This window comes from Phyllostomus discolor, chromosome 5 (genome assembly GCF_004126475.2).
Source record: "Phyllostomus discolor isolate MPI-MPIP mPhyDis1 chromosome 5, mPhyDis1.pri.v3, whole genome shotgun sequence".
Lineage (NCBI taxonomy): Eukaryota > Metazoa > Chordata > Mammalia > Chiroptera > Phyllostomidae > Phyllostomus > Phyllostomus discolor.
The window spans coordinates 29,262,184-29,279,997 of NC_040907.2; the positions used below are offsets into that span (position 1 = coordinate 29,262,184).

General features: G+C 46.4%; 1 protein-coding gene, 1 long non-coding RNA gene and 1 pseudogene across 2 annotated transcripts; 2 read left to right on the forward strand and 1 right to left on the reverse strand.

The window, feature by feature from the left end:
- The first annotated feature begins 2,718 nt into the window (after window positions 1-2,718).
- Window positions 2,719-5,612, forward strand: LOC118500589. Its single transcript, XR_004903163.1, has 3 exons — window positions 2,719-2,981; window positions 4,886-4,963; window positions 5,410-5,612. It is a non-coding gene; the product is annotated as an uncharacterized LOC118500589 (long non-coding RNA).
- Window positions 5,613-6,819, forward strand: LOC114497994 (olfactory receptor 2A12-like). The gene has a single exon (XM_028514019.2). It carries the CDS (start codon window positions 5,613-5,615, stop codon window positions 6,558-6,560), a length of 948 nt encoding a protein of 315 aa, XP_028369820.1. The 3' UTR covers window positions 6,561-6,819.
- Window positions 6,820-10,293: 3,474 nt separating this feature from the next.
- LOC114496919 lies at window positions 10,294-13,355 on the reverse strand (annotated as a pseudogene).
- Between the last annotated feature and the right edge of the window lie 4,459 nt (window positions 13,356-17,814).

The window sequence follows — 17,814 nt, forward strand, 5'->3', positions numbered from 1 at the left end:
CGAATCCAGCTGTATATGTGAAAGGTTAATATAGCACGTGCAAGTGTTAGGTGAACATAAACTGAACTGAGAGGCAGAGAAGCCTGCTGGGATGAAACAGGCTTCAGAGGGACACAGTCTGGGCTCTGGCCCCACCTGGACCACTTTCCAGCTGTGTGATCTATAGACAGTGGTGATGACAATGATCAAAGTGATGGCTTCTATTTCTTGAACACGTGCTATGTTCATGGTGTCATGTGCTTAAATACTTCGCCTCACGTAATCCTCAGAACAATCATGTGAAGTTCGTATCATTGTCCAAATTTTACAGTTTAAGAAACTGAGGCTTAGGCAGGATAAGTAACTTGCTTAAATTTCTAGTAGAGACCAAACTGGGATTTCAAACCACATCACAATTGAGATAACTAGTAAGCAGTTGTCAAGGCAATCTTAGACAAACTCCCTATGCTCTTTATTTATTTGTAGATGTGCAGTCGCCTTTGAACATGAAGTTTCTGCTTCAGATCCCAAGGATGCCATATTCAGAGGGCCACCCTTTTTTAGAATGTTCCCTCTCACTTGCCTGAGACATTTGTGGCTGGGAAGGAGCCCTCCACTGTGGATCCAGGCATCAGGGCTCCAGTCCCTGCTATACAGTGTTCTCTTTCCCGCCCCATCCCAGAGGAGAACTAGACTCACCCTAAACACTGCTCACTTATTCCTGTCAGTATAGGGACTAACATTGACTGAGCCCCTTCCATCACAGATAGCAGGGTGTGTGCTAAGCACCTCACATGCACCTTCTTCACCTTCAAAGCATTGTTTTCTGTTCTAAGTATGAAAATTAGGCTCAGAGAGGGAAAGTCATTTGCTAAGCTACAGAGAGAGGAGGTAGTTAGAATGAGCATTCAACCACCAGTCTTTCTGGCCTCTTCTTTTTCTTTTCTGCATTGCCCAACCAATAGTGGCTCTGTGTCTTGAGGGTTTCAGAACCTAAACCTGGGGAAGGGAAAGATGCAGAAAACCAACAGAGGGTCAAGAGAGAAAACACATCAAAATCCATGATTAGACTGTGCAACATCTACTTCCTGTGCCCTGGGTAGGGCTGCCCTGGTCAGGTAGTTACCCAGCTCACAGCCCCCATTACCAGAAGACCATATAATATCCAAACTCAGACACATTTTGAGAGTGAAGGGGAGTGTTTAAAATAATTAGAGCAATTAATTAATCTGCAACAGGAACAAAGCAGAAGAGTTCCATGAGAAGTAGGATATGAGATCACCCTAGCCAATTCCATTCTTGGCTGTCCTACTGTCTCCCCACAGGTGGGCCAACACTGTGGCTGATACTTGTCACACCTGAAAATCTGAGTTGCCTGAGTGAATGTGCTACATCTCCAGGGACCTGAGAAGTCACAGTCTCATGCTCTGGAACAGCATCCAGTCCTGCTCAGCTGCTGGCTCATTCAACTTCATGCTCCAGCTACACCAACAGGACTTCTTTGGACTTTGCCTTGAGTACCTGTCCTTTGAGATGACTTCCTGTTTCCAGGACCTGTCTCAGTTACTAGGACTCATCCAGTTCTGCCCCTCAGGGCCCAGCTGGTGGTCCAAGCTCTATTCCTGCACATAGACACACTTTGACCCATAGTATCACTTGACCTGGATTTCTCATCACTGACCTCTACCAAGGTAAACACTTTCCCCATGGGTCTTAAGTCTCCCAGTGCCCAAACTGAACTTCACCTTACCTTGAAGTTGACCTTTGTTACCACACCTTCAGAAATTAAATTCTTCCCTACTGGACTGGACTGTTTCTCTTAGCTGGTCAATGCCTCCCATCCATGAGGCAGGCTCTACCCAGTGATCTCTGCCCAGCAGCAGTTAATGAGGCTGAGCCAGTCTCCTGCCTTTCTCTCTTTGAATTCCAGAAGAACTCAAGGGAGTACTTAGTTGAGGAGAATGTCCTCCAAATGGGTCTGAGGACAACTGTACATCTGCCCTCCTGTACATTTGACCACCTGGCTCCTACACCCAGCCTTATGGACTTTCCTCATCCAGACTGCGCCCAACCTGTAAACCAGTGCTACACCTTGGCCACAGAGATGCTGCAGTAGAATGATTTGTAACCTGACAGATCTAGGTTGAAACTCAGATGACACAATGCATCTGTTATGTAGTGGGAACAAGACACTTAATTCTCTGAAACACTCTGTGTCTCCTGATCCATCAGATTCTCTACTGACCTTGTTGTGAGGTTAATCACATTCTGAGTAGTGTCTGGCATAGCATCTGATCTGAGTAATTGTTCAATAGTAGGTAGTTACTGCTGTAGTGATAGTTTGGTAGCATTTATACCACAATGAGGTGTGTGACCTTGGATAGCAGTTTTCAATAAATGGTAGTTCTGAGGACACTGGTAAGTACGGGCAGCATTTATATCATCTATAGTCAGACCTAGTTTTACCTACTCAGTGTATGGCCTTGGATAAAATGCTTAAGGACATAAACAACACACACAAGTGCTTTGAAAGGAAACAAAGCACATCTTAGTATCATCACTATGTCACACAGAGATGGCAGCTCAGACATAGGACTCCTCCTTTCTCTGTGTCATAGTGTGAAGAAACTTCAGTCCCCAAATGGAAACTTCACAAGGATGCCCAGCTCATTTGCTCCAGGGGCTACACTTGAAATATCTTGGGGGCATTAATTTCCTGGCTGTGCCTTTCATCTTCCCAGAGGCCCTGTGCTGCATTTAGCAGCATGGACAGGGAATCCTCAGGGCTTTTCAGGCATTAGAAATCCACTCTGCAGCCCCATTCTGACAGAAGAGGATCCCTGGTCTGCCTGCTGGAAACCCCTTCTTCCAGGACCACTCTTAGGAGAGGAGCACATCTCCCCTGCAGGGCCACTGTGCTAAGGAGCAGGGGTACACTGCTTTCCACTGCATTGCCCAAGACCACCAGAAACCAGGCTGATGCAGCCGCAGGAGTAAAGGAAGTGAGTCAAGGAAAACAGGGTGCTGGTCATTTGTAGGTAGAACTGAGGGAAGGGCTGGGGGAGTTTTCTCCCCTGGCCTCCCAAAGAATGGATGAAGAACCCCCACATTAGTCTCTCCCACTCACTGGGAGAGGGGAGACGGGTGCATCTGCCTGCACTGAACAGGAGTGGGATCTCCAGCACCCTTTCCAGACTTGCACACACCCTTCTAAGGAACACCCTCCCACCCCTGGTGGGCCCCTGATGTGGCATCTGCTCTCTTCTTCTCTACTAGAATTAGAGAGGCTGAAAGGGACAGGGAGGCCAGAAGAGATGGAGAGAGGAGGGTGGATGTATGAATATGGCATTTTCCTGGTGCGAGGTTTTGACTTAAATGTTTTTTCAAGGGTGCCTAAAGCAGAGAAAACTACACTGGGCCACAGCTCCACAAGCAATCTGCTGATTCCTACCAGATCCTATGGAGAGATCTAAAGCAGACAGCCTCTGCATACCACAGGGCTGGGACGGTAACACATGACATCTACAAGACTGGGCTGTGGGTAAGGAGGAAACCCCAATATGGGTGCCTGGAAGAGACTGGGATGAGCAGAAGCAGAGGGATTATGGAAGGTGCTTGAGCAGATAAATCCTTAAGGGAAGGGGTGTGGAGATACTGAGTGGCAGATACTGAGAGAGTCAGGCAGCTTGGAAGGTCTTCCTCTCAGAGAGGAGGCCAGCCCCAATCCCCAGACTGGGGTCTTTCTGTGATTGTGCTGTTAGCATGGCTCAGCAGTCTCAGAGGTCCTGGGGAGACCCACAGACTTGAAAAGTTCTTAGAAATGCCTTCAATTCCAGTCTAAGGAGGCATGGGAACGGCAAGAGAGATGAAACAGTACCTGCTGATGGATGCACCAGGGAAGGAGGCCACTGAAAAAGTGCAGGGTCGGGGTGTGAACTGGTGGGTGGGAGGCTGTGAGCAGCCCTTATCATCCTGGTCAGGGTTTGCCATTTGCACTGCTGACCAGCACTGATTTTTTCAGAGTCTCTCCTCTCAATATCTAATACTCTGAGCATCCCTAGTTCTCTTCCCTTCACAAGCATTTTTGATCTGGGATATTTTTCTCCTTCATCCAATTCTTGATGTTCTCTAAAGCTCAGCACAAAAATATCACACTACCCTCTTTTGCCCATGCAGCCTCAGGCAACTTTTCCCTCCTCCCAACCTTTCCCATCATTCTAAAGCAACCAGTCCCCAAAGTCATGTTTTTAACCCTGTCCTCTGGAACCTCAGAAAATGCCACGATGGCTCCTCTCCCCTCATTCCACTCTTCCTTCCACTCATCTTCCCATTACCCAAATTGCTACCACTTACTGAGGAATCTTGGTAAACCACATGATTTTCCTGCACTCTCCACTATGGAGGAGGTATTACAGATGGCAAACACCAGACTCTGAGAGGCTAAGTGCCTGGGGAATAGGTAAAAAGGCTGCAAGACTCAGGTGTGTTGACCTGAATTTGCACTGAATCTCTATATTTTCCTACGCTCTGGTCTCACATCTCCAGCTCCAAATGAAGTCTCCCACCAATACAGTCCTGATCAGCAGACAGCTCAGCTCCCCATGCTGCCCATGGAAACTGGAGTGATCATAGGAGTCCAGCTTGGCATCAAAGAATAGCAGAGCCAGAAGGGTCTTTTGGAGTGGTCAAGTCCAACAGCTTCACTTCAAAATAGGGCTGTTAGGTTTGCAGAGAGTTCCCCATGGAGTTACCCAAGATGCACAGTAAAGTCAGAACAGGGTCAGAACCAGAGCCCTGCTTTTCTGATTTCCAGACTTATTCCACTTATACTAACCCGCTTTATATATATCAAAATGTCTTGACGTACAGTATCTCATATGCTCCTCGCCATTACTCTGTGCCACAGATGTTTCACCTCAATGTAATGGATGGGGAGACTGAAGCCAATGGAGGTGAAGGGACTTGCCCAAGGTCACATAGCCGGGTAAGTGAAAACTGTGGGACATTCAGGAAGAGCTGAGGTAGCGTGTTGGGGAGCAGTCACCCTCTCTGCTGCTCAGGGCTGTGAGGTCTCTTCTCTGCTTCCCAGCCTGTCTGCTCTTCTGTCATCAATGAAATGCCTCCCCTTTTCTTCTCTACAGCTTCAGCTCCCCTGGGATTTTGAGTTACCACTGTACCAGTTCTGGCTTGAGAGTATCTCAGGCAGCTACAGCCCACTCACACAGGCTCTCAATGTCACCATTTTAAATCCTCAGCAGGAGGGTCTTCACTTTGGGATAGGTGTCCAACCTTGGTGCATTTTGACAGGAGCCAGGGGTTGGCTGGGTGCCCTGTTACAAACATGGCTACCAGATGCCTTGCCTTCTCTGGGTGAGGGTAACATCCAGAGAAGGGACTGTGGGCCGTCAGATAGCCTATATTCTATTACAGGTGTCACTCCAGATCCCCAGTGCCAGAGCTGCACTAGCTTCCTTTCCATTTTCATCCAACTCAACAAAGGTTTGTCCACCTCTGTGCAACTTTCTGTGCAAGCTGCTGTGTGTGTGACTCAGCTTCTGTCAATTGTGTCCTCCCTCCCACAAGGCCAAGGACAGAACAAGGAAGTCCTGTTTGTCTTTAATAAGCACATCACCATGCAGAGCCTTAGCAAGAAGAATCACAGCTCTGTGTCTGAGTTCCTTCTCCTAGGCTTCTCCAGTGAGTTGCATGTCAGAACTGCCCTGTTCACTTTTTTCCTCCTTCTCTACATCATCACCCTTCTGGGCAATGGACTCATCATCACCCTGATCTACCTGGATTCACACCTCCACACACCCATGTACTTCTTCCTCAGCATCCTCTCCTTGGTGGACATGAGCTATGTCACCACCACTGTGCCCCAGATGTTGGTTAATATGGTGCGTCCAAGGAGGATGATCTCCTGGGGAGCTTGTGTAGCCCAGATGTTCATTTTCTTGGTCCTGGGCATTGCTGAGTGTGTACTCTATGCTGTTATGGCCTATGACAGGTATGTGGCCATTTGCTTCCCCCTCCACTATACCCTGTTCATGAGCCGTGCCATCTGTATCAAGATGGTCACAGTCTGTTGGCTCATTAGCATAGCTGGGGCTCTTATCTACACTGTCTTCACCATGCGTCTGCCTTATTGTGGTCCCTACAAGATAAACCACTTCTTCTGTGAGGTCCCTGCTGTCCTGAAGCTGGCCTGTGCAGACACCTCCTTCAATGACCAGTTGGATTTCGTCTTGGGTTTCATCCTTCTTTTGGTGCCACTGTCCCTTATTCTGGCCTCTTATGTCCGCATCTTTGCCTCCATCTTGAGGATCCGCTCATCCCAGGGGAGGTTCAAGTCCTTCTCCACCTGTATTTCCCATGTCACTGTGGTCACCATGTTCTATGGGCCGGCCATGATCATGTACATGAGACCTGGCTCCTGGTTCAACCCAGAGCGGGACAAGAAGTTAGCCCTGTTCTACAATGTTGTCTCTGCCTTCCTCAACCCCATCATCTACAGCCTCCGGAACAAGGATGTAAAGGGGGCCTTTCTGAAGGTATTTGGTGGCAGAGGGAAAGCTCAGTGACCCAGGATGTTTCAGAGTTGTCCTGAGTCCTGAGCAGACTTGACATGTCTCATGTGGTTTCATAAAAACACATCAGTTTGCATCAACTTGAGGCTTCCTGGGGCTGTGAGCCAGTGAAAGAGGGTGTGGCCACCCTTAAACTGAAAGTCTCCCCATTGGCTGGAGAATTTTCAGCTGCTACCACCCAATGACTCAGTTAAGTATTGAAAGCAAAGGAATTTTACCATAAAAACTATATCCTGCTGTATGGCTCAAGGTCATTGCTGTATTGCTTTTCCTGGGTTCTTCCTTCTCTTTTGTAAGTTCATGTCAATGCAATGTCATCACAGCCAAATGTTTAACATGTAAATGTTCTTTCCACAGTGTAAAGGATTTAGGGATGGAAATGACATAAAGAGTATGTTGGTTATGCAGAAAGACAGCCATGCATTTACAAATAGTATTTAGCATTGCCCTTTGCATTAGATGCTCTGAAGTCTAAGCCATGATTATTTTAGACACAGCTGTATAACAGTATAGCCAATAATTAATCTGGTCTGGACTCAGCTTGTGAAACTGGCTATGTTCTGGTTTTACAAATTAAACTTCACTTTGATTTTGAGCAAATAAGTATGTATTTCATAAAATAAAATGTTTATATATATACCCATATATCATTATACATATATACATATATATCTGTATGCATGTATCTCCCTTTCCACAGAAGAGACAGACACATAGAGATTATAAAAAATAATATAACAAAGACTCCATTTTTCCATCCAAAATGAACACTTAGTAATATTTTGCTATATTTAGTCTTTTTTAAAGGATTAAATCATTACAGAGAAAATTGCATTGTTCTTTGAATATTCTCAACTCCTCTGAATCAATCACTGATTAAACTGAAGTTTATTCAGTGTATTTTTCAGTTTTTACTACACACAATCATAGAGATAAACAATATATAGAATTGCTCTTGTATAAATTTAATCTTTTAATGCTAGCATGGTGTCAACATCACGTTTCTGACATCTACCTACTTGAGAATTATAGGCCTAGCATGTTCCCTTTGACAAGCATTTGAATACACCACATTTCACTTATCTGCTATTGAACATTCGTTTATTCCTAATTCTTCACTATTTAAATAATTCTGCAATGACGTCTTTGGACATTTCTCTGTATAGAAGTATTTTTCCAGGATTTATGGATATGTGGACTTTGCATATTATAAAACCAAAGTATTTAAATTTACCAGATACTCCTGAATTGTTGTTTGAAGTAGTTAAACCCTCTACACCTTTCATTCCTGTCAACACTTGATGTTGTTCATGTATCTGAAACGTCTTAATGTTCTTATCTATTGCATAGATGGAAAGTAGCAACATTGCTTTTTGTTTCATTATTAATTCCCTACTTGCTAATGAATGTAACATTTTTTCATGAGATTGTTGATAGTGTTGTGAATTGAGTGTACGCGTTTCTGAAGTCAGACTTCTGTGTTCTTTTTTTTTCAATTCTTGAATTTATTGGGGGTGACACTGGTTAACAAAATTATACAGGTTTCAGGTGTGTGTACAAGTCTATAATACATCACCTGTACACTGTACTGTGTGTTGGTGAACACACAATAGTCAAGTGTCCACCCACAACTATTTATCATCCTTAGACAGACTTCTGTGTTTTTCCCAGCTCTACCTACCCTTTACTAGCTCAGTGGTGATGAGCAAGTTACATCACTTCTCAATGTTTCAGTTTCCTCATCTGGTAGTGGAGAGAAAATAGTATGCACTGCTGAGAGTTGTTGGAAGGATTAAATAAGATAATAATATAAAGCATTTATCATTGTGAGTAAGAAATGATGTGCTCAAAAATATAAGATATTGTTTGCCTTTTCTTGATTTGTAGCTTGTTATATATATGTTGGGTATTAATTCTTTGTCTGTTACATGCATTGAATATATTATATCTTGTTTTAGTTTATTATTTGCTTTCTTTATTGCAAAAGTCAGAGACAAACAAAAAAAAGAAAATGAAAATCACTCATTACCATACACCTGGAAATAAGTGCTGTGAACATTTTAATGTCTATATTTCAGGTTTCAAAATTTTTCACTGCTTTAATTAAAATTTTTGAAGATACAATAGTTAAATAATTTATTATTTATTTTCATAACTTTTAAAATTGGATTATTCAGTATGTATTCTTCTGTAACTCAATTTAATAACTCAACAATAGATTTTGACATGTATCTATGTTGATTTGGTTTTATTGCTGAAGAATATTCTTTCCACTTTCTTGTGATGAACAGACTAGAATAACAACTTAATAAATGGAATTCAAATGAATTTATGAATTTTTTCTTTACAATTTTTCCAAGTGAACATAGGTCAAAAATTTCACTGATCTCATTAATTCATGAAGGAACCGGTAAGATATTAGGACTGGTTCAAGAAAGAATTTGACTTACAGAAATTCATGTTTTCTACTGAACATTTGCATTGTAATGAATATGAATCATGTGCATTATTGTGGGCAGGAATCGTTTGCATAGCTCTCAGTTTTCTACACCTTCACAGCTACACCTGCAGAGCTGTAAGACATCCTAGTCCATGAAAGGTCATTTAAAGGAGTACACCCCTATAAAGTCAGATAAGCCCTGGAGCATCTGCTAGACAATACCAAGAGGACACCAAGAAATCTCTTTTGCCTTTTTGCAAGTCTTAGATGATGTTTTTTGGACAACACCCACCCTTGTGATCTTCAATAATCTTCAAAGATTATTCCTAATCACAAAACACGACAGGATGAATAAAAAAGAAATCCACAGATGTTTGCCCCATGGAGAATCTTCACAACAGTATAGTTAAAGAGACTATTCTAAATGTAGCAAAGGAGGGGCCAAAGGACAGATTTTCTTTAAAGAGCTAATGACAGTCAGCATTGTTTGAAAAGCAACAATGGAAATGTGCTGAAAGAAAACAGCTAATTCATGTAATTTTTTTTTGCCAAAATAAGATTATTTTGAAAGTCATTTCAAAGCCACTAAGATTCTATGGATGTAGATTTCAAATTCATATTCTGTCCAACCATACCAATGGTCTCTGTCATGCCCCAAAGCTGATTTCTTTGGTAATTCCTATTTTTAGCTTGCTGGAGAAAAGATCTTTTTCCATAGCCTCCTTCTCCTCCTCCCCATCCCCCTTCCTCTCCCTCTCTGCTCTTCCTCCTCCTCCCTCCTCCTCCTCCTCTTCTTCTTCTTCCTCTTCCTCTTCTTCTTCTTTCTATGAGCAGAGCTTATTTCCAGGGAATAGAGTGTTTGATGGAGATCAGTATTAAAAAATCAAGACAGATCTAATATGTTCAACAAAGTGGAGGGGGAGCTTGGGGTCTCAACAAAGGGGGAAAGAAGGGAGAGACACATCAATGTAAAAGAGGAACATCAATCAGTTGCCTCTCAAACACACCCCAACCTGGGACCAAACCCACAACCCAGGCATGTGCCCTGATCAGAAATCAAATCTTTGGCTTTGAAGGACAGGGACCAACCGACTGAGCTACACTGATCACAGCAAGGATTGAATCTTTATGGACACCTTATTCAGATGCCAGAGATCTGAGAAGACTGTAGGACATGTACCCTAAAAACCCTCTTAACATTTCATCTCAAGCTGACCTTGTTATAAGAAGAAGAAAAGGGGAGGTAAGGGGGCCAGGAAAATGTTCATCAGTTCAGAGTTGCAGTCTGACAGCAATTTTCCTAGTATTCCCTTATCTGCTAGTCAACAATTCTTTGTCTGCATCACCACATTCCCTCCCTGGAACACAATGGCTCACATACCATCCTGAAGCACATGCAGGCCCCCTGGGGTACAAAGGCTGAATTGCTTGCTGACCTCCTGGAGCCATGGAGGTCATGTATTCGAGTTCCTGGTACAACAGTTTTCCACATGCATTCATCACTTACACTTATCAACTATAACTACAGCTAAAATCTTTAACTCCTGACTTCCCTTATCAAAAGTGGCATCCAGGGGTACAGTCTTTCACGAATTTGTTCTGCTTTTGCAGTGTGAATACTAATCACTGGTCCTCCTGTTAATACTCACACAGGGTACAGCTCTTCTCCTGCACCAAGTTCTGGGAAGGAGGCTCTGTAAACCTGTGCAGTTTTAATGTTGACAGCACTGCCATAAATTACTGAAAGTGGTTTCATCCTTCACAGTCCTTTAATTCTGTCACACAGAATGTCACTAGGTGAATGTCATCATCTTGTCTCTCAAATTCACCAAGAAGTTGATGTGTAAGTTTTTGTAACAACTGTCCCTCCTCACTGAAGCCACCTGAGGTGCATGCCCAGCCTTCCACGGAGTGTGGTTGGAAGAGGATTTTATGGAGTTCGTGATCAAGGGGAACTGAGTTTTGGTGTTGGTTCCATTACCATGGGTCAAGCAGCTGGATCCATTCATTACCTGTGTGCCTCAGGAACACAATGTGACAAGGGGTGGCATCACCACACCCCAAAATGGAGATGAAGCCATCCTCTGGGGAAGTCCCTGCAGCTGTCTTTGCTGAACATACAGAAGATCCTGGGGTCCCACTTGTTGAACAGACTGACCTCTGAGAAGTCTGCACCTTTCTTCCAGAAGCAGGTGGACTCAGTTGAGGTCCCCTGTGGACTATGCCCCAGGGAGGGAGTCCTCCATGTAATTCTGTACTCAGCAAATATCAGTAAAGAATGAAGATAAATCAAGACATTTACAGAATAACAAAATTATGAAAACTTATCACCAGCAGGACAAGACACTTATGAAGTGAGGACTTTGGAGGAAGGAAGTAAATAAGATGGAAGGTCTAAAAGGCAAGGAAAGACAATATGGACTTGGGCAACTGCAAAGGAGCACTGCCTCTGCAAAAGAATACAGACAATATCTCAGGGGGTGAATGATATTTAAAATATTAAAAATGATAACAGTGATATCAGGAGTGGAGTAAATGAAAAAATATTCTAAAGTTCTTATATATTATCTTAGAGACCCTTCTCCACTTTCTTCACCTCAAACACCAATTCATCTTTCAGGAGCCACCTCAAATATTGCCTCCTCTGTGAACCCTTTCCCACATCCCTCAGAGAAAAGAAGAAGTCAGGGGGACCTTCCTCCAGGTGGCTACATAGTTGTGTGTAAACCCTGCCCCACGCACTAGCCACAACTACATCGATCTCCTTTCCTCCCAGTCCCCCACCAACATGGACATGGGCAAGGGCAGGACCAAGTTTTGTTCATCCTTTTGTCTCCAGTGATTACTGACCTTGATACACCACTGACACCTTTGAGCATTTGTAAAATCAAGTAGTAGGTTAGAGGAAACCATGGCAAAGACAGAGAGGAACAGAAGAGCAATCCTGGAGGGCTCTCATGAAGGGGGAGATGACTGGCAGGCATGGGTGTGCCAAGGAGGAGCTGTTCAGGGTAGGAGAGCAGGAGTCTTCCAGACAGCAGGCTGTGGCAGGGCATCCTGGCCATGTGGACTCAGGGCTGTCTGGGGATATACAGGTGGCTGGGCTGCAGGAGAGTGCAGGGGTGGGACAGGAGAGGAAGCTGGAGACATGGAGAGACAGCTCAGGGGGCTTTGATGGAAGGACAGAAAAGCTGCAACTGAACTGTGCAGACAGGAACCAATGAAGGTTCTGGAGCAGGGGAGGAACGAGGTCAGAGCTGCAGGTTAGGGGGATGATTCTACCACCTGTGGGAACCCTTGTTGCCTACAGAGCCTAGTTGTTGGACTTGGGCCCTGGCACTTGAGAAGGGAGGTGGATCTCAGACCAGGAGGCCCTGAGTTCTCAGGCTGGGCAGCCAGGGAAAGCAGGTTCCCGGCTAGGCCAAGGGAAGGCTGGGAAAGGAACAGCCCTCCAGAGCTGTGAGGATACCCTCAAGGTAGGAGGTTCCCTGTGGGGCAGAGAAAGGCCTCCAGCTCTGAGGGTCTCAGAGGGGACCTCCATCACATTTAGCTGCACTGGACCCCACCAAGTCTTGAGCTGCCATTGAGTGGAGAAAGAGGCCTGTGTAGCCCAGTGAGGGCTGCAGGGGATTCCCTGCTAGGTCAGGATCAGGAGAGGAGGACAGGGACCCAGAGAGAGACCAGTCATCATGGAGAAAGTACTGAGCCCTCACTGTGGCTACAGGAGCAGCCGGTAAAAAGGAGATGGGAGGAGACTTTTCTGGGGAGTGCAGGGTATAGTGAGGCTCCAGAACTCTGATCCGGACCTCCCACCATCCATCTGTACCCAGGAGGAGGCTAGTATGAGCAGGGGCGGCCTCCTGTTCACAGAAGCCAGGCTCTTGGGCTCAGCTCTCAGAGGCCTCTCCCCACTGTGACTCTCTCCTTCTTGGCCAAGCCCCAGCCTGGGTCCTGCAGGGACACACTGGGACAAGTTCCAAGTGTAACTCTAGTCCCCCTGGCCCAGCTGTACTGCCTCCTCACAAGGGATGGAGCCTGAAGTTTCTTCTGCCCTCCCGGCTGGGCTGAAGTCCTCCCTGCCCTTTGTCCAGAAACATCATGAGAGGGGAATGCAAAGTTTCTGCTGCTGCCTCACTGTCTCAGAATGGCAGAATGCAAGTTCTTCCTGTTAACTCTCAAGTCCTCAGAGCTACAGTCCTTGGGGAGTGAAGTGACACAGCAGGAGCCTGGCCCCTTGTCTCCTGCTGGTGAAGAGCTTCTCACCAAGTGATCTGAAATGCCAGACAGAACACACCCTCCAGGGCCGACACAAGAGATGCCACTGGGCAGTTAAGGGCCACCATGGGCATCGTACTTTATAAGATACATATTAAAGTGTCCCGATATCCCACATTCAATATAATTACTCTATCACTATATGACTGTACAGCAGGTTGTATATTATATACCTTATATATGAGTTTTATGAGTTGCCATTGACTAACTGATAAAATGTTATACTAATAGTCATTTAAACATTTACTGTGGCAGGGCTCTACCTGCAGGCCCCCACCCCCACCCTGGCTGCCAAGGATGAGAATAAGTCTACCAAGACAATATCTGCTTGGGGAGGAAAGGTGGCAGATATCTCAAAGGAGAAGGGGCAAGAGCCTTTTCCTCAATGGGCTTTTATTAGGTTTGTTTTGCACAGGAATGCAGGTAAAACTCATTAATCATTGTCAAGCAATAGGGATCAAACAATACATAACATACAAAGAGCTATGAGGGCCTATTTTGAGTCAGGTCAGATAGCTAAAGAGCCATAAAACTTTGAGGAACAAACTCACTTCTTTCTTGGACCCTTATCATTTAATTGAGATCATTCTAAACAAATCAGGTTTCACAGGATTTTACATATTCTTTCTTAAGACTGATTGCCCTAGGGAACCTGCCCTTTCCAGCACAGGGCAGAACCCACTACCAGCATTGTTTCAGGCTTCAGGCACTGTCTCAGGCTTAAGTCCAGCAGGGGTAGTAAGGCAGCTAAGAGATTAGGAGACATCTTGCAGCCAGAATGAAGACTCAGGCTATATCATAGCCAAAGGGCGAGGGTCCATCACCCCCTTTTGCTATAGCCCCCCAAGTCCTTCCCTGGAGCCTCCACATGATTGTGTCTGTCTTAGATTGTTTTCCCCTTGGGGAATCTTACCCGTCATTGGCTAACCGACCAAGCATTGGGGGCCAGGCAGAGTGACGAAAAAGGAACTGAAGCGGTGCCCCTCCCAGGGAGATAAGCCTTGTCCTTTTAGTGGTCTATGGTCCGAAGGTCACTCACTTAGCCTTAGCCTTGGCGGGGGTTACAGCTCCTGAAACCAGACAGGGTGGTTCCCAACAATTTACTAGCTTTTAATTTGTGGAATCTCTGTTTTTGAGCCTACACCTTTTCTTTCAGGTCTCCAACATGTCTGTAAACCAGGAAAGCTCAAGGACCACAAATATTTTGCCAAGAATTTCTAATTATTGAAAGAGCCCTAGGCATACCACCTGGCAAGGGGAGAGGACAATTTCATGGCCTTCAACCTCCTACACCTCCCTCCAGGGTGCTTCATTGTCTTTCTGGAGAATGTAGAGCAGATGAGAAAAAAACCTGCCCTCAGGGCCCAGTGGAAGCCCCAGCAACACCCCCCCACCACCAAGATTGGCACTCAACCCCCAGCTGAGTCCTCCACCCCAGCTCAGCCTGGGCCTTCACAAGGGCATAGCCTGAGCATCCTTGGAGAATCAGCTGCCACAGTGGGAGTCTGCTGTTTCCTCCCTGGGCCAAAGGTGACTTGAGGAGCTGTTCTGACTAGGGCCCTGAGAACGGCCCCCTGAGTCTGTGGGAGCCTGCCCAAAACCCCTTCCCTGCAGGGTTACAAGCTCAGGACACCAACAGCCCCCATTCTGTGGAGAAAGCGAGGCTACTGCCTGCCTTCCATGTAGGTTCTTGCAGGAGCTCCTGGTGGCTTTGCAGTTCCCACTATTGGTCTCCTGCATGTCTGTCTGTCTGCCTGTCTCTCCCTCCCTCCCTCCCTCCCTCCCTCCCCACCCCATCTCTCTCTGCCTCTGTCTCTTTCCCCATGTCTATGTGACTGTGCACAGGGCTGCCTGTCTCTGCCTCTCTTTCTCTGTGTCCCTCCATTCCTTTCTCTTCCTCTGGGTCTGTTTCCTCTCTGTCTCTGCCTCCCCTTTGTCTTGCTTTCCATTCATCTCCATTTGTCTCTTTCTCCTTCTGCTTCTCTGCCTCCAAGTTTGGGTCCCACACCTCCCCTCCTTTTTCAGTCTCTGCCTCCTCTGAGTGGGTCTCAGCTCACTCTTTGTCTTTCTCCCACTTGCCTTCTGTTTATTGCTTGTTTTGCCTCTGGGTTCGCCTGTGGCAGGTTCCTGTCTAACCATCCCCGCTTCTCTCTCCTCAGCCTATTGCCATTTCTTTGATCCCCAAGACTTTCCCTCTTGCTGTATTTCTCTGAGGCTCTCCTTGAACCTGGTTCCCTGCCTATCCCTCCTCACCTTTCCACTCCCTCTGCCTCCACCAGAGCTCTCTGACTACCTTCCCTTGTCCGCCATCACCCATCTTCTTGCTCTAGCCTCTCTACCAGCTCTTAGTTGTCCCAGCACACTGGACTTGCGTTCATTCACACACACACATACACACACCGCCCCTACCACACTCGCTGCCTGATGGCCTCTGTCTCTCTTTCTCTGTCTGGTCTCTGCCAGTTCTTTGCTGGTCCAGTCACCCTTCTCAGCCCTCCCGTGCCTCCCTCCCAGAGTCCTGGCTCACCACCCACGACTCCATGCCTCCTTCCTATTCTTCCATGAGGAGAGGAATAGACATTACTCCACCTTCTCCCTCTGTCTGAGTCCCTTGCATCCCCTGTCCATGTCTGTTGAGCTCCCAGCCTCTGTCTTTCCTTCTTGTCTGTGCCCACAGATTCTGCCTCTCTCTGCCTCCTGTGGCTTGTGTTTGTGAGTGTCTCTCTCCCCTATCAGGCCTGTCTTTTGTCCTCATTCTTCCTGCTTGTGTTGCTTTCTAGTTTTACCTGTTTCTCTGGGTCACTCTTAGCCCCTGCAGGTCTGCAGGTACTGCTGGGTAGGGTGTGTGTGTCTGAGGAACAGAGAGGAAAAGGGCTGGAGAAACAGGGAGGAGAAGGCATGATCTTCAGAATCTGACCGTCAGATATTATTCCAAGCAGCCTCCCCACCCCTCCACCAGCTTTTTGTACAAAAAAGAAACAATTTCCTGCTCAGTCACGGCAGTAAATGCTAAAAGTAAAAACTCAAGAGTGTCTTGAGTCTCTCATCTCCTAGCCTGAAGGAGAGTAGAAATGAGAAGGGAAGATAAACACAAGGATCCAAGTGAAAAAGCAGATGATTTTTCTCTGGTTTACATTACATGCCTGCAGGGCACCAATGCTGACACCTGCAGTCCCAAGCCTGGCCAGCTTTGGGGCTACAGGCTCACCCCTACCAGGACCTTGGCTTCACACAATCCATTTCTGTCCTCTCCTTGGTTACAGGTTACCATCAAACCTGGCTGTGACAGAGTTGAAACCTAAGGCTCAGAGAGGACAAGTAACTGACCCAAGACACTCAGCAAGGCGGCCAAAGAAAGTGACAGTGCCAACCAGTCCCCATGCTGCTCTCTGGACAAAGCACAGACTCATCAGACTCCAAGGAGTCCTGGGGCCAGAGACCTTCCACTCACATCTTCCCTGCCTCCTCTGCCTCAGCCTGAGGGCACAAGCTGGAGATGAGGACTGGGCAGCCTCTCACACCAGGTGCTTGTTTAAGGATCTCCACCTCGGGAGCTGGGAAAGGATGCAGTTTGCAGCACAAGGTTCTCTCTGTCCCTAAGTCCCATCTTGTGGCTCATAGTTCATCTTTAAGTGCAGCACCAGGTAGTGCAAGGACCTGGACTAGGAGGTCAAGTCATTTGGGAGTTCACCCTACTTCAGACACTCTTGCTGTGTGACCTTAGGCCAGTTGCCTCCCTTTTGGGGGCTTTGACAAAATGAGAGACTTGTACTAGTGGTTATCAAAGTAAGATTCAAGGAGGCTTCCACTAGTTTGAGGAACCACAGGGAGCCATGTGTGTCTGGGTGAGGCGGGGGTGAGCAAAATGGTTCTGACTTCCTTCGGGTGTCTGTCTTTGACAGAGAGGTTCAAGGATTTTTAAAAACCTGACAATGTATAACTCCAAAATTTTAAGACTCCAAGTTCAGTTTCCAAAACCCGTGCAGTCCAACACTTCCAGTTGTGTTCTCAGGGCAGCCTGGAGGATGGTGTGCCATAGGTCATATATACCCCCACCCCCATTTCAGTCTTGGAGATCCTCCTTGGAGGACCTTTAACCACAGCCTGCCCTAGGTACCTGGAGAAGAGTGGGACTGTGGGGCCCTTTACCTGTCTCTGCAGCCCTACTCCTGGCCCTGTTGCCTCCAAATCTGGGTGTAAATAAACAGGGGTGGATGTGTATCCTGGAGGAGCAGTTCCAGATCATTCACCACCCTCCTCTTACAGGTGAGATCCCAGTGGCCAAGGAGGGTAGTGACTTTCCCAAGGTCATGCAGCAAGCCAGTTCTCCAGTGAGCACAAGAGCTGGGTTCTTACAGGACGCATGGGGGACAGCCAGGAAAATAAAGGCCTTGTATGCACAATAGGGATTCTGATCTTTTCCTGTTAATAACTGACATTTCTTCCCTAGCTGGATGGCAGGCAGGGATACAACTGGGAGTCGCGGGCAACCTCATCTTGGTCTCGTGTCCATCTGGGCAGGGTGCCTTGTGA

Excerpts from the sequence above, each read along its gene's own strand:
- LOC114497994 (XM_028514019.2), top strand. The coding sequence starts at position 5,613 with ATGCAGAGCCTTAGCAAGAAGAATCACAGCTCTGTGTCTGAGTTCCTT.